This window comes from Molossus molossus, unplaced genomic scaffold (assembly GCF_014108415.1).
Source record: "Molossus molossus isolate mMolMol1 unplaced genomic scaffold, mMolMol1.p scaffold_m16_p_19, whole genome shotgun sequence".
Classification (NCBI taxonomy): domain Eukaryota; kingdom Metazoa; phylum Chordata; class Mammalia; order Chiroptera; family Molossidae; genus Molossus; species Molossus molossus.
In genome coordinates this window covers 9,505,872-9,528,714 of record NW_023425354.1, presented here as the reverse complement: position 1 = coordinate 9,528,714, position 22,843 = coordinate 9,505,872, and the positions used below count along the sequence as shown (strand labels likewise).

At 37.4% G+C, this 22,843-nt stretch overlaps 1 protein-coding gene across 1 annotated transcript in view; it reads right to left on the bottom strand.

Annotated features, from left to right (window-relative positions):
- ABCA6 (ATP binding cassette subfamily A member 6) overlaps positions 1–20,849 on the bottom strand; it is a 54,926-nt gene extending 34,077 nt beyond the window's left edge. Inside the window, exons 1-11 of the mRNA XM_036269267.1 lie at positions 20,677–20,849; positions 19,571–19,718; positions 18,077–18,281; positions 16,913–17,074; positions 15,411–15,514; positions 14,550–14,776; positions 9,049–9,190; positions 7,680–7,865; positions 3,301–3,448; positions 1,542–1,710; positions 201–259 (exon numbers count right to left, since the gene is read on the bottom strand). Of these exons, the coding sequence (XP_036125160.1) occupies positions 201–259; positions 1,542–1,710; positions 3,301–3,448; positions 7,680–7,865; positions 9,049–9,190; positions 14,550–14,776; positions 15,411–15,514; positions 16,913–17,074; positions 18,077–18,281; positions 19,571–19,666 (1,498 nt within the window). The 5' untranslated portion in view covers positions 19,667–19,718; positions 20,677–20,849. The remainder of the gene's footprint in view (positions 1–200; positions 260–1,541; positions 1,711–3,300; positions 3,449–7,679; positions 7,866–9,048; positions 9,191–14,549; positions 14,777–15,410; positions 15,515–16,912; positions 17,075–18,076; positions 18,282–19,570; positions 19,719–20,676) is intronic.
- Positions 20,850–22,843: the final 1,994 nt, after the last annotated feature.

Below are 22,843 nucleotides of genomic sequence, written 5' to 3'. Positions count from 1 at the left end.
TTAACAGATCCACAAAACATCCAGAAGAATTTTACCCTCAGCCCTTAATCATGGCTAATTGCCACATGGTGGAATTAGAGTGTACACATTTTTCCTTTCTCTTTCTATTTTACTTATCTATACTTTCTAATTTCCCACAAGAAACTGTCCCCAGGTTTTGAAATAAAGAATTCAATTAAACGATAAAATGTTTCCTTTACCTTTCAATGCTTCCACCTTTCTAGACTTTTCCTTATATTCTTTTTTAACATTTCTGATTCTGAAATGACAAAAGGGGTGCTTATTTAGACATCACAGAAATAAAAATGATACAGATCATGAACAACCCTAGATGGATGCAGTCAACCACTTTCTGTGAAATAAGGAAGACGAAGGCCTTGTTTGAGAAATCATTTCCCCTGAAATAGGGAAAAAAAAGTCTTTTTCGAAATTTAAAATTGAACAACTAGTGTTTTGCTTAGAGAAGTAGAGCACTCTGTAATTATCCTCACTTTCTCCCTTTCGTCTTAGAACACTGGGTGTTTTCTCCCCCTTGTCAAGATTTAGTGCATTTATATGCATTCTATAACCATCGCCTCCCAAACCTGTGTCATCTGAATTCTCCACTCTCATAGCTCCTTTTTGGCCAGTACATCTGCATTAGATATGATCAAATTACTTTCTCCCCTAATCTTAAAAAATTCTCAAAATAGAAGTGTAGGCTTGACGTGCATCCTCACTTCTCACTTCCTCCTCAGTCACTGGCACTCTGGCTTCTGAACCCAGGACACTGGTGAACCTCGTCATACTGAAATCATTAGTGGTCTCCGAATCACCAAGTAAACAAAAACTTTTCCATCCTTACTTATTTGCTTATGAGTCATCACTCATGACTTTCTCCGTGTTAAAAATGTCTACTTTCAAGGAGACATTCCACTTTATTGGTTTTCTTCCTACTTTTTATTTTTTTCCCCCTCACCTGAGGACAGTTTTGCATTTATCTTCAGATAGAGCAAGAGGGAGAGAGAGAAACATCGATGTGAGAGTGACACATCGAGTGGTTGCCACCCTCACGACCCCAACTGGGGTCGGGGACAAACTTCAACTGTGGTATATGCCTTTAGCGGAAACTGAACCCAGGACTCTCTGGTCCGCAGGCCAACGCTCTATCGGCTGAGCCAAACTGGCCAGGACTATTTTTTCTATATATAAATATAAAGGTTCTCTTTATAAGGGTCTCTTCTTTAAACCAACACATCATCTTAGTGCTCCACAGTGTTCTTATGTATGTTACAGTTCATCTCAATCCTGACCCTGTCGATGTGTTACCTCATTGGTTCTCATGGTTTCAACACCAACGTAATGTTGAACCCATTTTTGGCCCTGAGATTTAGGTGGCTCACATATTGAAATATTTGCTGGATTTCTTCATACAACTATCACACACACACACACACACACACACACACACACCCCTCCAGTGGTTGTCAACCTTGAATGCACCTTGAAATTCCAAAGGGAACTGCCTTGATCCACATATTAGTATACATGTAATTAATTACCTGATAGCCTCCTTTCCTTGGAATTCTGGAGCTATTGGTTCAAAATAATCATCAGAGGGATGCTCAGGATCTGTTTCTTTCTCAATGATTCGATTATCAGCCCTTTGGTGTTGGAAACAAGATGATGAGTTCAGGAAGAATAATGGAGAATAACGACGCTCATTTCCATCTAATTAATCAAGAGGTGATAAAATATTGGATCAGTAACATTAAACCAATGAGCAAAGAATTCTTGTTCAGAATAGTGCAGAATGTCTTAGACTTTTAAGCATCATAGAGAAATTCTTTTCCAACTTCCTATTACTGAGCATATTATCAAGAAAACTTGATAATTAAGTAAGAAATAAAAATTCAAAGGAAGTAACACATTATCACAAAAATTAACCAATAGAACTTTCAATAAAGCATAAATCAAAGGTTTGAATGAAATGTGATCTAAAAGGTATTTGGAACAATGAATAAAAACAAATATTTAGAGGAAAAGCCTTAATATGCCATACAATTAATTCTAAACATATTTGTGAATTTAATCATTTGACCACAGCAATACAACTGAACATAATATTGAAATCTACATGGTACATGAGTTAAAAGTACATGGAGCAATTATATCTGTTCAGGGTGAATATAGGGTCCCTTTCTAGATTTAAAAAATAACAAAGTAGTATTTGCTATTAAGAGCCTTCAAGATATAAACCAAAAGTGATAGAAAGACAGGTCTACATAGAAACAACCTTAACTATAGTCAAAGTGGAAGGAACATAAAAAAATAAGAAGATAAATAAATAAGAAGACAGTGCAAGGGGAAAAGCATTCTGATTCCAGTGTATATGTAGGAATTCTGGGCATATGTAAAATTTTGGGTTGTTTGTGAGATGAAGGAAATCTAACGGGGCAATATGCTTCTATAAACATGAACAGTATAAGAAAACTTTTCAGAATGATTCTGAAATGGTCTCTCTAATTGTCATTTTGTGATTTCCTAAAAGGATGGCCATCTCCTTTCTGAAATGGTCCTCCCACAGATGGGAGGGAGGAAGGCAATGATTAGTTCAGGTCCTTACTAGTTGTATTTTGTTTACAATCTGTCCCATATTCATTGTAAGAAAAACAAATATTTACTAGAAAGCACTTTCACTGTATAAGCAAAAACCATCTTAAGAACTAAGTTATTTCAGCTTGTTCTGATACAAATCCTAAATATCATTCTTTGAAAACACTTTCAGGGATTCTTAAAAAAATGTAACATTATATAATGCTATATAATTATAGTATGTATTAAAATGATCGTTGTTGTCTGTTTATAGTGTATATTATTAAAGTCAGAAGAATGATTGTACATAGATATTTTTTCAGACAATTAAAACCATGAAGTAGAGCCCAGCTGCTGTGGCTCAGTGGTTGAGCATCGACCCACGCACCAAGAGGTCACTGGTTCAATTCCTGGTCAGGGCACATGACCAGGTTGTGGGCCTAATTCCCAGTGGGGGGCATGCAGGAGGCGGCCAGTCAATGTTCTCTCTCATCAATGTCTCTATCTCTCTCTCCCTCTCCCTTTCTCTCTCTCTCTAAAATCAATAAAGAAAAAAAATTTAAAAAAATAAATAAAACCATAAAGTAGAACAAAGAACTCATTCAGCCTGTGATGGGAAATGCTTATTATTCATCATTTCTTAAACTATATTTATAGAACCTTAAGAAAAAACTCTTAAATATGATCAACATTTGTAGAGATCAGAGAAAAATCCACTTTACTTACAGGGTAAGAGTTTGTCAAAGTATAATGCCAATACCAAGTACATAAAAGCATCAAATGCCAATATGAAAAAAGTTGCTATCATTATATATGAGTCTCCTGATGGGTCAGGAAAAATTACACCATTCATATTATAATCCAGGTGGATAATCTAAGATTTAAACAAAAATAATAATAAGTACTTAAATTAAATAAATAAAAATAATGCAGTGTAGTAGCAAGAATTATCATTTTATTAAGTAGCTTTTCAAAAAAAACCCTTTATTGAAGTTATTAGGAAACTACTCCTATATTATAGCAATCAAAGAAATATCAGAAAATACTGATTTAAAAAAAATACAGTGATCTAAGAATAGAAATTTAAATTATAATTCATTTGCTTGTTTTTTTGCAATATGACAAAATATTTATCCTATGCAACAAAAAAATACAAATTTTAGAGAGAAGATGAAGAATATTTTGAAACATCTTATTATAATACAGATGAGAGAACTTACCTCTTTTTCTAGTCATTACTGCAAATAAAGAATTGTATTTTGAATTTTTATGTAATAATAGCTACTATGTTCTAGGCACAGTGCTAAGTGCTCTTTATATTATCCCATTTAATCATCATCATAACCCTATGAGGTAGGCCTTAATATTTTTATCTGCATTTTACATATGATAAAACCGAGTCACATAGAAGTTGAGAGGCTTGACCACATGAAATTTTTAAAAATCACATAGAAAGGAGCGGCAAAGCTAAAATCAGAACCCAGGAAGTCCAGCTTCCAAGCCCAGTTCCTTACCTGGACACTATACAACTTCTCGATTCACGTTAAAATATTAACATTTAGCCCTGGCCGGTTTGGCTCAACGGTTAGAGCATCGGCCTGCGGTCCAGAGAGACCCGGGTTCAGTTCCTGCTAAGGGCATGTACCTCGGTTGCAATTTGTCCCCGGCCCTGGTTGGTCGTGCGGGTGGCAGCCACTCGATGTGTCCCTTCACATCGATGTTTCCCTCTCTCTCTCTTCTTCTCTCTCCCTCCCAATCTATCTGTACAAAAAAATGGAAAAATGTCCTCGGGTGAGGATAAAAAAATAAATAAATAAAAATAATAAAATATTAACATTTAATGAAAACGTTGAGTTTATTCTAAAAATGAAAGGTTGGATTGACAGAGGAAGCTCAATCAATGTAATTCAACATAAAACAGATTGAAGGTGAAAACAATGTCAATCTAATATGTAGAAAAAGTATTTAATAAAATTCAATATTTGCTTATAATGAGGAAAGTCTCCTCACTAAGATAAGAGATCTTCCTTAATCTGGTGAATCAGATGTACAAAGACCAACACCAAAAAATCATGCTTAAATGTGAAATGTTGAAAGCTTTTTCTTTGCCTATATTTCTATTCAACATTGTACTAGAGGTCCTGATCTGTGCATTAAGGTAAGAAAAATAAATAAATGGCATAAGGACTGCAAAAGGAAAAAACAAACCATCATTATTTGTAGACAACATGATTATACACAAGAAGGTCCCTAGATAAAACCATGAAAAATACTTGATTTAATAAAAGAATAGAATGTAGCAAGAATACTGGGAAAAGCCCTGGCCGGTTTGGCTCAGCGGTTGGAGCGTCGGCCTGCGGTCCTGAGAGACCCGGGTTTGGTTCCCACTAAGGGTGTGTACCTCAGTTGCAGTTTGTCCCCGGCCCTGGTCGGTTGTGCAGGTGGCAGCCACTCGATGTGTCCCTTTCACGTCGATGTTTCTCTCTCTCTCTCTCTGTTCCTCTCTCTCCCTCCCACTCTACCTGAACAAAAAATGGAAAAATGTCCTCTGGTGAGGATAAAAAAAAAAAAAAAAAAGAATACTGGGAAAAAAAATTACCAATGTACCAAAATTAGTTACATCTCTCTACATTAACAACACATATTTAGAAATAAGACTTTAAACATAGATGCTATTTATAACGGCATCAAAAGTATCAAAAACTTTGGAATAAATGAAACAAAAATGTGCAAGTCTCTCTGCTGAAACTAAAACAATTACTAAGGGAAAATTAATATGAAGATATATTATGTTCATGATTTTTTTAAAATGTCAATTTCATCCAAATTAAAAACTTCAACTGCATCAAAATCTCAACACCTTTGCATACACACTGTATGTGTGTAACTTGGTAAGTTAATGATGCAACAATGATAAATTATATCATTGCAAAGACTTTGACTAGAAAAGGCTCTCTTGAAAAAGAAAATAAAGTGATTGGATTGTTACTACAAGATATCAAGACCTATTATAAAGCAAAACCATTCACACAATGTGTCAACAGTACAAAGATAGACATATGGGCTAGTACATGATTGGTTGATTGTAAAACAAAGCACACACTGCGATTCATCTGGGGGAAGAATGGTCTCTATATAAAAGAAAAATTTGACAAACTAGACATCATCAGAATTAAGAACTTCTGTTCATCGAACAAAAGCATCACTAAGACAGTAAAAATGTTGGTAACAAATAATTGCAAAATGTCAGATATTCAGCATGTATAAGGAATTCCTACAGAGTATAAGGCAAAAGTAGAAAACTTGGCAGAAAAAATGGTGAAAAGATTTAAATCAGCAATTTATTTTTTTAATCCCAAAATACATTGCCCTGGCTGATTTGGCTTAGTAATTTGAGTGTTGGCCCAATGCAACGAAGGGTTTTGAGTTCAATGCCTGGTCAAGGGCATGCACCTGGGTTGCAGGTTCAATCACTAGCCCCAGTCAGGATGACTGTGGGAGAAGTCTCTCATATCAATGTTTCTCTCTCTATCTGTTCCCCTCCCTCCCTCCTTTCCACGCTCTCTAAAAATCAATGGGAAAAAAATGCCCTCAGGTGAGGATTAACAAAAACACATCAATAATCAGGGAAATGCAAATAGATTCTGTGATGATAAATTATAACATATCCACTAGAATGGCTAAAATTAAAAGACTGAGAATACCAAATATTGGTGAAGATTTGGAGCAACTGAAACTCTGAAACACTGTTGCTGCAAAAGTAAACTGATGTTACCACTTTGAAAAAAAGAAATATATTTGACAGTAGCTATGAAGATTAAACTCTAGGTCCCATTATTAAACTTCTAGATATATACCAAACAGACTAAATGCCTACATTTATTAGGAAACATGTATAAGAATTTTTTACAGGGTTATTAATAACAGTCAAAACCTGGAAAAGATTCTTGTCCACCAATACGAAAATCTCTAGTATATCCACACATTAAAATACTACATAACACTTAATTACTATAGCTACACACAAAGTATGAATGACATCTAAAAACAATGTTGAGTGAAAAAAAAACAGATTTTCAGACTGGCAAATCTCAGAGTACGGGGGTGGAGGGGATGGATGAGATGAACCAAAGAACTTATATGCATGTATGCATATCCAATGGATATAGACAACAATGCTGGGGGTGGGGGTTGGGGGGGGGGAGGGCAGGATGTGGAGGAGGGGGTCTAGGGGTAAAAAATGAGAAACATCTGTAGCAAAAATAAATTAATAAAAATTAAAAGAAAAACACAGATTTTCTAAAATACACTTTGTATAATGTCATTTAAAGTTGAAAACAGGAAAAAAATAATTACCTTTAGGAACACATACTTAGGTGATAACAAAAAAAAAAAAAACAAGAAATTATAAAACAGCTCTAGAAAGAAAGTGTTTGGAAGTGATTCTGAGGTTGTGGCAGCATTCTGTTTCTTGATCTAGTTCATAAACCCTTTGATTTACTTTATAAATTATTGGTCAACTCCATATTTATGTCTTACAAGTTTTTCATATTTGAGGTATCAAAAAGAGGTACCTGGCCAGTTTGGCTCAGGAGTTAGAGCATCAGCTCGTGGACCAGAGTCCCAGGTTCGGTTCCCTCTAAGGGCATGTACCTGGGTTGCAGTTTGTCCCTGGCCCTGGTTGAGGTCATGTGGGTGGCGACCAGTCGATGTGTCTCTCTCACACTGGTGTTTCTCTCTCTCTATCCCCCTCTCTCCCTCCTGCTCTATCTGAAGATAAATGCAAAAATGTCCTCAGGTGAGGATTTAAAAAAAAGAGATTTAACAACAAACTTTAATAAACTAGCAGAATACTTCATGAGAAGTGAACAGAAAGAAATTTTGTATATAGAAATAAGACTAGAAGAAAATATTTCAAAATGAAAATACATTTGAGATGTGAAAATTTGGAAGACTTTCTCATTCTTATTCAAGTAACATTTTCAAATTTAGCTTTAATTGTTTAGAACAAAAGCTCTTAATCTGAAAGTGTTGATTATAAAGAGTCATGAAGTCTCAAATTCTTTTTTAAAGTTCAATAGCAAACCGATCAATCATTCTCTCACCTGGGCCAGTCCAGCAGTGAAGGCAAAAGGACTAAAAATACTCAAAATCCACTCCAAAGCTGAGGGAAGTTGTCTATAAAATGCAGAGAGTCCCACACCCCCCCAAACGAGAGTGAGGAGAAGCACAACCAAATTGGTGAGGGCAATTTTCTTGAATAACACGCTCATCAGGAATGCTAAAGCTATCTGAAAGACAGAGAGGACGGGTAGATGTTATCAATTCAGTTCACTGAGAAACAGTAGCAGCACAATTAAATAAGGATCATAACGTCTTCATGAGTGAGTCAGTGATGGAAATATTAAGGTATCATTATGCTCACTCCTTCTCTCAACCCTTTATAAACAGGATCTCTATTTGTCCTATTCAACTGTTGGGCTTCTTTGCTGGGAGAACTGCTGAGGAAAGGGTGGAAATGCAGACTTGGAAAGAATGAAAGAAACTAAAGTGTCTACATACCTTCTGCAGAAAACAGGCTGAAAGGTGGGAGAAAATAGAGGCTTTTGTTCAGAGAAGGGAGAGGAACGACACAAGAAGTCAGGGCAAGGTGGGATACCACAGGAGAAGAGTTGCGTAAAGCTACCATGTGATGGGGAAATTTGGAGGAAAAATATTGGGTTCACTGCTCATATGCATCCTTGTTAATCATCTACAAAAGTCTTAGATAATTTAGAGTCAACATAATTGTTTTCTTTTTGATGCATCATTTCATTAATTCAGATCTTTATTTAAAGTGAGGTCCAGTCCGGCCGGTGTGGGGCTCAAAGGACTGACTGCTGTCCCATGGACTGAGAGGTCCTGGTTCCATTTCCAGTCAGGGCACAGGCCCGGGTTTTGGGCTCGCTCCCCAATAGGGGGCGTGCAGGAGGCAGCGGATCAATGTTTCTCTTTCACATCAATGTTTCTATCTCTCTCTCTCCCTTCCTCTCTCTTTAAAAAATCAATAAAAACAGTCTGGCTGGTGTGACTCAGTGGTTGAGCGTCAACCCATGAACCAAGAGGTTGCAGGTTCGATTCCTGGTCAGGACACATGCCCAGGTTGTGGGCCCGATCCCCAGTGGGGGGTATGCCGGAGGCGGCCAATTGATGTTCTCTCTCATCAATGTTTCTATCTCTCTCTCCTTCTCACTTCCCCCCTCTCTCTAAAATCAATAAAGGGAAAAAAATTTAAATCAATAAAAAAATATTTTTAAAAAGTGAGGTCCAACTTTATTTAGGTTACATCATTTTCTCACACTCATAGAGATTTTCTCAAACACACACACAAAGTGGACATTAAAGAAACAACTGTAGGAGCCTGCTAAGGCTATTTTTGCTACATATAGCTAAGACCTAAAGCCAGAGAAGGGGGTTGTCATTGTGTGAACTTACCAAGGATAAGCCATATAAGAAAAAGAGTGTAAATATGACCATGAAGCCTGTCATGACTATAATCTGGGTAGTCGTTATGATAATTCCAATAAATATGGAAATAATGAAGATGAAGCCAGCATAGATTAAACTCCAGGAAAACCTAAAGACAAAAAGTTATTGCAATTATTTTAATTGTATTACAAAATACTGAAAACACGAAATTTCTAAAGAATGATGTAATGATTGTCCCTGCGCTTGTCATCTAGATGAATAACTAAAATATTACTAATATTTCATTGGCATTGCTGTGCCTACTGGCTGTTAGCTCTGTATTCACATACTTATAAAAAGTATGAACACTGCATAAACAGGATCATCTTGTAGAAATTCTTCTACAACTTGCCTTTTATCAATCAACACATGCAATAGTATACACTGCTATGTAACATTTCATTGTATGAATATATCCCAAAGTTCTCTTGCCCACAAATATTTTGGTTGTTTCTTTTTCTTTTTTCCCCCTAGTGCAATGTTTCTAAGAGCATTCTTATACCTGTGCTTTTGGGGGGAAATGCACAAACATTTCTCTTGAGTAAAATTGCTGAATTAAAGGGGATAAGTATTTTGCATCTTCAGCTTTATTATAGATCACCAAGGTGTTCTAGCTATAGAACTGGAAGGAAACTTGGCAGTTGCCAACCAGCTGCGTAATCATGGCAGCATTGGGGGCAGATGATAATTCGACTGTTCTTGAGAACTCAGCCAGCAGCACCTCCACTCTACCTGATAGTAGAAAACTGAAATTCCTTTACTCCACTAAGCCCATTCCATTTTTGCCATTCCTAGTCATAGTTTCTTTATTTAAACTGATATAAATTAGGGTATGCCTTAAGAGGTCACACTGTTTTGCTTTTGATATGCTTAATGGTCACATTTTATGAGGCAGTTATTAAGAACTAGTATTCAACCTTAGATCTAACAAGCCTAGAGGGTGTTTTGGTCAACCTTCTCATTTTGCAGATGAGTGAATGCAGTCTCTATTCTTAGTTAAGGGCCTATTCAAGGTAATCAGTGAAACAGTTTAGCAATGCAAAGATGAAGCTTCTGGCCTTTGCTCGGTCCAGAGCTCTTTCCTCTACATGAAATTGCCTAAGTAAGAATTCAACAGCTGAAAACAATGGCAAAAGTATTAAAACTGGAAACTTGTATCAATATGTCCCAATAGACATGTTTACTGCTTATTTGATTTTTTTTTTTTTTTGAGAATTTCAAGGTTTATTTATTTAGTTAAATTTATTGGGGTGACACCGGTTAATGAAATTTATAGGTGTGCAATTATTCAGGTGTGCAATTCTATAATACATCATTTGTATATTGTATTGTGTGTTCACTACCCAAAGTCAAGTCTCCTTCCATCACCATTTATCCCCCCTTTACTTGGCTTAATCCCTTCGCCTTTCTCACTCAGTTCCGCAACCTCCCTCCCCTCTGACAGCTGTCAGTCTATTCTCTGTATCCATGAGTCTGTTTCTATTTCTTTTTTAATCCTCACCCGAGGACATTTTTTGATATTTTGTTCAGATAGAGTGGGAGGGAGAGAGAGAGAGAGAAACACCAACATGAAAGGGACACATCGAGTGGTTGCCACCCTCATGACCCAACCAGGGCCGGGGACAAACTGCAACCGAGGTACATGCCCTTAGCAGAACCGAACCTGGGTCTCTCCAGACCACAGGCCAACGCTCTAACTGCTGAGCCAAACCGGCCAGGGCTCTATTTCTTTTTTGTTAGTTTATCTGATTCATTAGATTCCACATATGAGTGAAATCACATGGCACTTGTCTTTCTCTGACTGGTTTATTTCACTTAGCATAATGCTCCAGGTCCATCCATGCTCTCACAAAAGGTAAGATTTCCTTCTTTTTTACAGCTGAGTAGTATTCCATTGTGTAAATGTACCACAGCTTTTTTATCCACTCATCTACTCTTGGGCTGCTTCCAAATCTTGGCTAATGTAAATAACGCTGCAATGAACATAGGAATGCGTATATTCTTTCAAATCAGTGTTTCAGATTTCTTCAGATATATTCCTCAAAGTGGAATCGCTGGTCATAAGGCAGTTCCATTTTTAATTTTAAAGGTAATTCCATACTGCTTTCCACAGTGGCTACACCAGTCTGCATTTCTACCAACAATGTACGAGGGTTCCCTTTCCTTCACATCCTCACCAGGACTTGTTGTTTGTTGATTTATTGATGATAGCCATTTTGACAGGCGTGAGGTAATATCTCATTGTGGTTTTAATTTGCATCTCTCTGATGATTAGTGACATTGAGCATCTTTTCGTACGTCTATTGGCCATCGGTATGCCCTTTTGTTTTAATCCCCACCCGCAGGCATTTTTCCATTTTTTTTGTTCAGATAGGGTGGTAGAGAGAGAGAGAGAGAGAGAGAGAGAGAGAGAGAGAGAGAGAGAGAGAGAGAGAGAGAGATCGACGTGAAAGGGACACATCGAGTGGTTGCCACCCGCACAACCCAACCAGGACCGGGGACAAACTGCAACCGAGGTACGTGCCTTTAGCGGGAACTGAACCCGGGTCTCTCTGGACCGCAGGCCGATGTTCTAACTGCTGAGCCAAACCAGCCAGGGCTGTATGTCCTTTTTGGAGAAATGTCTATTCAGGTCCTTTGCCAATTTTTAAATTAGATTGTTTGTTTTTGGTGTTGAGTTGCCTAAGTTCTTTATAAGTTTTGAATATTAACCCTTTATCAGATGTATCATTGACAAATGTGTTCTCCCATTCAGTAGGCTGTCTTTTCATTTTTTTGACGGTTTCCTTAGCTGTGCAAAAACTTTTTAGTTTGATATAGTCCCATCTGTTTATTTTTTCTTTTGTTTCCCTTGGCAATGAGATATGTCAGAAAAAAAAATACTGCTATGAGACTTTTTTTAAAATTTCATGTCTTTATAATGACTCAGCCTGTGTTAGAAATATCAGCATTTTTGAAAAAACATAACATGTTCTGCAGAATCCACTTCCCGAGAACATAGGGAACTACAATAGGTAGGACTTGAAAAACCACAGGGTAAGGGAATTCCAAGTACGGGAAGCTCAAACAGTATCTAGAAAAAGGAACTGATTGCAGAGTTGGGGGTAGGGATGGGAAAGATGTTACTGCACTCAAGAAAACCTTCATTATAAAAACAAAACAATTTAGACATCACACTTAAATAAACACTGATTATATTTAGCATTCATTACGTGAGCAAAAAAAAAAAAAAAAAAATGTTGTCATGAAGTTTATTTGCAATAGCTAAGTACCCTGTACTTAGTAAAAAGTTTCAGAATCTTTTTCCTTCTTTATTTTAGAATTTATATTTTATGTATATATTCATTTTACTGTTTTTGGTTACATGCATTCTAAGAAGCATTTATCCTGAAAATGAATCCACCTCTAAATATCCAATGTCTTTCTGATTTTAATGTAGAGTTGACTTGGTCCTACCTATTTCAGTTGACCGCAGAGATGCTGCCCCCCAAGACATGCCCTAAGCTGAAAGGGGGTCTCTTTTTTTCTTTTTTTTTTTATCCTCACCCGAGGACATTTTTGCATTTATCCTCAGATAGAGTGAGAGGGAGCAAGGGTGGAAAAGAGAGAGAGAAACGTTGATGTGAGAGAGATACATCAACTGGTTGCCACCCACTTGTTGCCAACCAGGGCCGGGGACAAACCGCAACCGAGGTACATGCCCTTAGCGGGAACCGAACCCAGGACTCTCTGGTCCATAGGCCAACGCTCTGACCGCTGAGCCAAACCAGCCAGGGTGAAATAGGGTCTTTTTTACACAGATCCCATCTCTCTTCCCTCTTCATGGACACCACACTCTTTTGTACTTTCCAAAATTCCACTACATAAACATCCTTATTTATTATTGAAAGACACCACTTCCCCTTTTTCTGTTTCACATGTCATATATATATCAGAATCAAAACTCTGTTAAGGAAACATAATTCAGAGAGAATTTAAAATTTCCTAGGCCACACTTGTATTTCAGAGAACATGTAGCTTGTAAAAAGATTGTTCGATACATAGTTCTACTCCAGAGAGTTCCACATTCCTAAATAGGATTTTCAGGATATGAGGATTATGCCGAGAAACATCTCCCAGGTTTCAACATTGAAGTTTCTTTGGCGGTAAAATTAATTGATTTTACCCCTTTTCCTTGACAGTGAGGACTTCGTGACTGATTGCACTGCAAAATTCTCTGCTTTGGCCTCCGCAGTTAAAGCTTGTAGGATTTGCAGTTTCCTCTATCAATCTTCCCTAGTTATTATTTTGCTAGGTCTTTGCTTCTACTCCTCAATTATTTGTTTCTATTTTATTATTACTATTAATTATTTTTAATCCTCACTGAGGGTACTTATATTGACTTGAGAGAGAGAAAGAGATGGAGAAAGACATCGATGTGAGGGAAGTATCAGTCTGCTGCCTCGCACACACATCCCGGTAGTCACCTCACCATCCTAGGTAGGTGCCCCAACTGGGAATCGAATGCACAGCCTTTCCGTGTGTGAGACGATGGTCCAACCAGCTAAGCCACCTGGCAAAGGCTATTTCTATTTTAGTACAAACACACACACATAGATACATTCACACATATGTATTTCAAATTACATAATCACTTTAAACTATTTGTGGAATCGGGCACGATATGAATGTATCAATGTATACAGAAAATTCTCTTGTTAAGTCCTTCCTATACACCAGTCTATGTGCTGGATACACTGGGAGCATTACATAAGTTCTCTCTTTTAACTCCAACATGAGATATTTAATTGCTCAAAAAAATATATCCCTGGTGACCCAACCTCTAAACACACTACACATTACAGGATTGTACTTTCTTCAACACAAGAAGCTCTCAAAAAATCAAATGGTAACTGCTAGCCAGAGAGTTGAAATAAGGGCCCCTGGGTTGCCATCGAAGCCCTGGCACTGGTCATCCATTTAACGCTGGGGAACTTAACTCTCCTTGATGTTAACAGTAGTTCTAGAACAGAGTTAGCTTTCTTTCTTTTTGCGTTTATCTTCAGATAGAGTGGGAGGGAGAGAGGGAGGAACAGAGAGAGAGAAACATCAATGTGAAGGAGACACATTGAGTGGTTGCCACTCACACGACCCCACCAGGGCCGGGGACAAACTGCAACTGAGGTACATGCCCTTAGTGGGAACCAAACCCGGGCCTCTCTGGTCCGCGGGCTGACGCTCTAACTGCTGAGCCAAACCGGCCAGGGCCACCGTTAGCTTAATATGCTCTGGCACAGGGAAAGCACTCAGTAAGTTATGATAACTAGTTTGCATGGCAAAATTGAACAAAGACTAAATCAAAAAGTCAGACAGAAAACAAAGTAGCCAGTGTAATCAGTTTAAATCATGATGTTCTGAAACACTTAATACTTTTTTGCTGTTTCTTCATTTCTTTTAAACTCATTTGTACCATTGAATCGGTCACTTACCAGAAAGCTGAATCTTGTAGACCCATCACTTTCATCAGATCCTTACTCTTTTTTCTCTCTTTTGTGACATTGAATGATGCAAAATATATAAATGAGGAGAAGTAAAGCAAGCAGTAGAAAATAAACATCTCATTTTGGAGGGTATCTTTAGCAATAAACGGTAATGTCTTCATATTTACAGCAGTAACTGACATCAACTCTTCCATCACCGAGTGATCTGTCATGGTCTAAGAAAATGTTTAAAACAACAAAATCATTATTTGAAATCGGCAAACTGGTGAGATCAATAAGCTATGGGGATTGTACCAATGTCAATTTCCTGGTTTTAACATTGTCCGATGGTGCCCTGGCTGGTTTGGCTCAGCGATTACCAGGTCGGCCCACAGGCCAGAGAGTCCCAGGTTCGATTCTGGTCAAGAGCGTGTACCTTGGTTGTGGTTCGCTCCCCCACTGTGATTGTGTGGGAGGCAACCAGTCAATGTGTCTCTCCCATGTCAATTTTTTCCCCTATTTCTCTCTCCCTCCCACTCTATCTGAAAACCCTCCAGTGATGATTTATATATATATAAAGAGAGAGAGATTGTCCAATGGTAATGTAAGATATTACCATTAGGAGAAACTAAGTGAAGGGCACACAGACCTCCCTGGACATTGTTTTTGAATTTCCACTCATTCCCTAACTACTGGAAATTTTAAAGTTAAGGGAAAAAAAGCAACGTGTTCCTTTGCCTAAACCCCATTTCACCATTTGTATACCTGCGTCATCATATAACCATGTGAAAACCTGCGTATATATCACCTGTCATCAAAATCTTGATGCTTCTGGCATTAGTTTACATTATTTATTAGAACGTTTCTTACTTCTATAATAGCAGCATTAATTGCAGTTTGTAAAGTCACAAATCCTGTATACCAGTATTTGGCCAGTGAACATGTTGAGTCATTTCCTTTACCCCAGCAATGAGCTGTAAAGTACAAAGAAGAGCAGAAATCAACATAATGGGATGAAGGCATTTGGAGAATAAGAAATGGGAATCCAAGAGAAAACAATCTAGAGGGGCTCCACCAGTAAGAACCTTTAACCACACAGAGAAAAAAGAAGCAAATGAAAGTTCTCAGTGAGGCAAGTTTATTCATGGAGATCATAGCATGCATAGGGAGGCTTAGAAGGAGAACAAGAAAAAAGCTCCAACCACACTGGACTCCTGACTGCGCCTGGAAATGCCAAACGCCCTCCTGTGCCAGAACGCTGGTGCTCAAATGCTTCCCCTCCAGAGGAGTTCATGGCTCACGCCTTGCCTCCATCTCTTTTCACAGGTAAACTCATTATAGAGGTCTTTCCTGGCCACCATACATGAAAATATCTAAAATAGCCCTTTCGGTCTCTATCTTCTGTCCCTGCTTTATTTTACTTTGTCGCTTTATCACCACCTGGCCAGAATGATTCATGCTAGCAGGCTCTGTGTTCTGTTCACTTCAATCTTCGAGGCCAAGAAAAATGTGGAACACACAGCAGACCCTCCGTGAAGGACTGGAAAAAAACAGGTCTACTAGTCCCTTCAATTCTGCTTCCTAAGTGCTCTTCGATCTCTTTACCTCCCTCTCAGCTGCCTCCACTCTGGTCTAAGCCACCAGCAGCTCACTGGTATGTTTGGTTTCATTCTCCCTGACTCCTCTGCAATCCATTCTCCAGGCTGTATCCAGACTGCTACCTGAGGCTTGGAAATCTAATCACACCTCTGCCATGATTAAAGTACCTGAATGGCTCTCCATTGCCCTAGGATTAAAGGACACCTCTGGACCTGGCCCTTGAATAATTTCAGCCTCATTCTCCCATCACATTGCTTCTTGTGTTCCCTATTCACTTATACGGTTCTTCTTCCATATACATGTAGCAGATGTCCCGTTTCACCGCAGGGCCTTCCCACCTGCCCTTTTTCCATCTGAAACACCATGCCCCTAGCACCTCACGTGTGCTCTTCCTTCTGACTTCCCCAGAATATTAGGAGCCCCTGGTCTAAGTCCCTTCAAGGACTTTCCCTTGCACTTATCATGAATAGATCTGCTCAGTCGATGTCTGTACTGCTAACTGGGACCTATCACTCTTGATCACCCTCTGCATCCTTCGCTGCATCCACCTGTGAGCTCACTATACATATACTTTTGTTGGATGGCTCTATGGTCGTCTGTGCATCATCCTCTAGTGGGAAAATACGATTGACCTTGGAAGAAGTTTAGCAATAAAAAGGTGCCTTTGAATGTTCTCATATGCCATTGAAAGCATCTCGGTTGACCGCCCCAACCTGTTCCTTATGTTAAAAACATAAAAAAGTGCTATAATGCTATTTTATATAGGAAATCACCTGAGAGATGTTGTTCCTTCACAAATGGAATGCCATGTCCCTGAAAAAATTTTAACTTATAAGATAAAGGGTCACTAAAGACAATTCCCACTGCGTTTAGGAAATGGCTTAGAAGTAGCTCGTCCACAGATTTTTGATCTGGCGCCCCAATGACTTTTTTCCCTGTGGATTACAAAGTAAAAATAGACATAGAAGATGGTTAGACTTGCACCAAAACAGAAGACATCCAACTGTCTCATCATACATTTTTTTCATTAGACTTAAGATAAAATGTTTCCCCGTTTAAATGAAATGTATCCCAAAAGGCAAGGGAGGAATTTTTATTTTAATGTTTTAGGTTCTAGAATCAGGGGACATACATGCGAATTAAGTATTTTCCTTTAATAATGACAAGTCTCAGGGCAAGTTTTAGGTACATGAGAGATTACGCCAGGATAAATATGCATAAAAAGGGATCATTGGTACGCATAAGAAATCAGTTACTGAAGTAAAGACATCTCCTATGATCTTTTGCCTTATGCAGGAACCAAGAGCACAGAGTGACTCTGTATCTAGCAGCCAGCAATGTCAGCAGTTAAAAACTGAGGGTTAAAAAGCAGGTAGCCAGACTGCACCCAGCTCACCCATGAGTGAAACACACATTTTGACTATCTCAGTTACATAGTGACCACATTTACAATTAAGGCCTTTAAAAGGTGCTTACAAATTGCACCAAGCACGGATTATCTTTAGTTTATCCACCCTCATCATAGTTTTGAAATTACTGTTTAATAACCATGACCTAAATTCTTTTATTTAGGTGTTTTTTTTTCCTTGCGTTATAAATCTTAATCATTGTATTCCCACGTTAAAAACACCCCCATCTGCAAATGGCATGTTCTTCCTAGATACTGTTATGCAAATCTGTAATTAGAAATCTATTGTTTTAGGTAAATTCCAATAGAAATGTAGGCCTCCCTAAATTGGACCCCTAATCAAGCTGAAAAAGGGTTTAATAGGCTAATTAATTATTGTTAGAGAAAGAAAAAACTAACCAAATTTGTATGCTATTTTAATACCTAAATAATTAGCATAATGGGTCATTGTAACTTCAAATTAAACATACTCACTCTAACCAAAAATATAAAGCAGTGTCAGTAATTCTTTTGTCATTAGCTCACTTACCTTTCATAAAGGGAGCAAGTGCCGTTTTATTCATTATCTGGTTGGTTATATTAGAGATCGGTGTATACACAACATCCATAAAAGAGTTATTGTATTTATCTACCCTTCCCAGGTCCTGAGGAGGCATTTCAGAAAACTGGCTATTTTCTTTTGAATATGAAATAAAGCCCATATACAGTCCTAGAAGTATTGGAAACCCCCATTCCTAAACACAGAGGGGGGAAAAAAAAATTTAGATCATAATCCCTTAAACAGCTCAACTGATACCAAAGAACTAAAGACAAATTCCAATCTTGCCATAGTCTTGGCTTCTCTTTGCTCTCCTTCAGAACAAAAGGAACCCAATGAAAGACACATAGTGAGATAATTGCCACAAATATCATTCTCCATGGTAGGACTACACTTTTTCATTCAATCAGGAACCAATGTAGAAGCCATCCTATAAACTAACAGGATGACCACCTCTGTATATGTGGGCATCTGATTCTAAACTCCATGAGACACAGATTATCCCAGTTAAGTTCATGGTAAAAATAGCAATGTTCTTGTCAGTTGTCATATCCTAGTGTGGGAAATCAAAGAAAATGAGTAGGAACTGAGTGGTAGAGACTGTCTTGTGTTTCACCAACATCAGTAATGTCTTCCTGCTTGGCACAGTGCTACACTATATTCCCAGCCTCTGGAACTTAAGTGGGACCAAGTGATTGAGTTCTGGCCAACGGAATATGGTCAGAAATGATAGAGTGCACTTCCAGGCCTGGCTCATGGAACACAACCTTCTGTATTTTCTCTGTCCAGGTCTCTCTACTGATCTTCTGACTGGATGCATAGAGCCAGGGAAGGTCTCCAAGGCCCAAGGAGAGAGCTGAATTCCTAGGTGAAGAAGTCTGGGATCCTGAAGACTATGTGCAGAAGATTCCTTCAGCTACCCAACCCATTTCACTGTTACTGCCAACTTTATTTAGGCTGTAACAAGAGTGAAAATTAAAACTCTTCTCTGAAGCCATTGCGATTTGGGCCTATTACCTGTAAATCAGGAATCAGTGGGCTGTAGGTAGCCCACTACCTGATTCAAACTGACAATCAGTGGTGTTACTTGGTCATAATTCTTGGAAATAATTTCTGTGTAGATCATTTGTGGCCTTGAAAATAAATCCTTAAAATTAAAATTCTTTGATTTTTGCTAGGCACTGCTATTATTCTTTCTTTACTCTACATGTAGTACATGCAAATTAAAGCAGCTTTAATAGTCGTTACAATTTATGATGTAATTAAATGTTCACTTAACCTCATTTTTAAAAAATGAGTCAATACATTCAGTCTTTGCAATTTTACATTATTTTTCAGGACTGCTGTGAGTCTCTCAATTCAACAAGTACTAGAGACAACCTGAAAATCAATAAATCCAGTCTGTTCTTTAAAATGTAAAGAGAATCGTTAGGCAATGAAATACAATAATGCTAATTGTGGAAAGAGGAAAATGTTCAAACATACCAATAAGCTCTCTCTTTTCATCCTCCATTTCTTAAGGAAATTTTTGCACAGAAGTGCTCGAGTTTGTTGATACACATTTTTCTGTTTCCTGTACATTTAGCCTGTTCTTTAAACGAACAAGGAGAGAGTAAACACGGTGGAGCATAAACTAGAAGAAAATGCATAATAAGAACCTTGATCATATTTGGGTGCAACATATTTCCTACCTTTAAGAACTAAAAAAAAAAAAAAAAAGGATTTAAAAATATTTCAATAACGCATGACAGTAAAAGTTTACATCACATACACTCACTGTAAGCTGTTTGGTGTGTAATAATGGGGAGATGATGTGACTATCATCATAATTTTACAACAACATAGTATTACAATAGAAAGGATATTAGATTTCAGATCCTGTCGGATACTTCACATTTTTTACCTTTCATAGTAGAAATTCAATTTAACTAGCGTATCTGAATTGTATCTAGCTGATTAATAATTTGTTATTCTTTGCATTTAAATAGAAATCCCAGAATTTACATCAAATTAACATCAAACTTCTGATTACTTGAATTCACCTGAATAATTAGTTATGTAACCCCAATGAAATATTTTCTTGTGGTATTTACCTTCCAGATTGACTTGAAAAACTTTTACTAAAAGAGTTAGGCTATAGGATAATAATCCATATTCAAACAACTTGAAACTTGATTTTGATACACAGGAAGAATAAAACAATGTATCAGTATTTTCTGAATTCAGAAGTCCCTGAATAACTACAAAGTTTAAAAAAAGAAAAACATCACACGGGAAAGTAATTTTTATTGCCCACGTGTTTGCAAGTAAACCAACAGAGATTTTTTTTTCCATTTTTGAAACCTCAAAATTAAATTCTTTTAGATTTGCATAACAAAATATTCATATAATTCTCCCTCCATTAGCATAGATGCGAATTTTCCTATATTCTACTCTTGTATCTATACAATAAATTTGGTAGGGAAAAACAGGAGGATGTTGTCATTAGGTCTTCAGTGTAAAAAAAAAAAAAACCATCTGAGAAATAGATTGATTTTAGCAGTGTCCACCCACCTATTTGGTATAACACAACAAAACGAAGCTTTACTTACTGTCAGAAAAATCAGAAGTAGTACTCTGGAAACACTCTCAAAGCACTGTTCTCTTTTTGTCTAAGGCAATGATTAAAGTTTCTCAATTGCCACTTCTTCATTTATTCCTTAAATGGGTGCCTACTCCCAACAGTTCTTAACCCAGGCTGAATTCTGAAAAGGGGTGTAGTCAGACCAAGCTGCACACGATGAACTTGTTTTGTTTTCTGTCTTTGCCTCCTTGAGCCAGTTATTCTGCAGGGAAATGACCGTTCTGTGGTTGGTTGAGAATAAAACAAACCCTGCGCTGTGCACTTGGCCTTTCAACTCCAGGATAAGGGGACAGTGGTAAACAAGGACAATGCAGCTAGCCCTTCAGATATGATGAATAAAGATGCGAGGAAAGAACAATAAGTGAGAAAAAACAATAACTAAGCAAAGTGGTTACATTTGTCTGAGGAATCTCTAGCTATTTTTTCACTCCTAATGCCTAAACACAACTGCCAATGAATGATACATTTGACTATTTTACATGAAATACACAGAATGTGCTGGAGCTGGGCTTTTTTTTTTTTTTTTTTTTTACCTAATAAAGCTGAGCAATCCATAGCCTGCCTTGGAGAAACACCTAAGTTGGACAAATAAAAAATAATAAATATACTCCTTTTTTTCCCCACTTTGTTCATTTTGGATGCAGAATTTCATAAGGCGACTGAACAAAATAAAAGTGGATTGCTAAGAACTGAAAAATGTATAAGAATCAAATGATTCAGGTCAATTTTTATGCATGACAACCTGGCAAAAAAACTGAAATTTATTTAACCGCTATTGAATAATTTATCTTTCCCTGTAAAGAGTTGCAAACTTTTCTTGACCCGCCAAAGTAAATGGCAAAACAGGAAACCAAAGTCCATGAATTGGGAAACCTCAAATATTTGACATGGCTCCTGATCCACAGATGTTAATAATCATAAAACTGAGAGATGTTCTGTAGAAAAGGAGAAAATTTTTAAACTTAAAATCATGATATCATGTATAAACATTTCTCTAATTGGTTATTGATTCTATCTTTTAAAATAGTCAACAGTGAACTATTATAACATGTCTTTTACATTTAAACATGGCAAACACAAAGGTAATAAAATTTTCTAAAGTTCTTGTCGATGGGGGAAGAGTAGAAGGTCATAAACACTGTTAAAATTTTTTATCAGTAATAGGTCAAGGGTGCAAACAAGAATTCTAAGCTTGTTTTAAATCACCTGAAATATATTTCAAGTTTTTATTCATTTTGTTGTTATTGTTTTAAACCCTATGTAAGCTCTATTTTAAAAGTCATTTTCCCACTCTTACAATTGCATTAAAATTTACAATTATGATGTCAATAATTATTTAGATTCAATATTTTACTAGGTTCACTTTTTATCATTGACTTTTTGTGTGTATTCATTGTGTTCCTCTTCTTGACTTATTTACTCTGATTTATTCTTATTTGGGGGGCCATTTTCCATCATTAAATCTGATATTTCCCCATAAATTTGCCTAATTTGTTAAAGAAGTGTTCAACCTCCAGCTAGAAACCCATTGAAATGGTGGGTAAAATATATCTAAAATAGATATTCAGCTATATAACCAAACTTTAAAAGAAAAGAAGAAAAAGATAAAGGGGAAAAAATAAGAACCAACAAAAGAAACAAAGAGAATGAAAAACACATCCGCAGGTGTTAAAAATGTTAACACCGGAACTGTGAGTAGCATGTCAGAATTCTAGCAGTCCAAAGAGGTGTCTGCATACTCTGTGGCCCAAACTTGGTGCTTGACAGTTGCTGAAGCTGGACTTCCTATCTCTGCATGAATCCAGAACTGCTCAGCATTAGAAACAGAAACTAGAAAAACCTCAGCTACTACCCCCATGAAAAGTAAAGATGTATTTTTTGCCAGTCTCTGGATTACAAAATATATATCCTGCGTAGAAAATGAAAAACCCTGCCTGGCTGGTGTGGCTCAGTGGTTGAGTGTACCAGGAAGTCACCGGTTCAATTCTAATTCAGGGCACACGCCCAGATTGTGGGCCAGATCCCCAGTGGGGGGCATGCAGGAGGCGGCCAATCGATGTTCTCTCTCATCTATGTTTCTATCTCTCTCTCCCTCTCCCTTCCTCTCTCTCTAAAATAAATAAAGAAAAAATTTA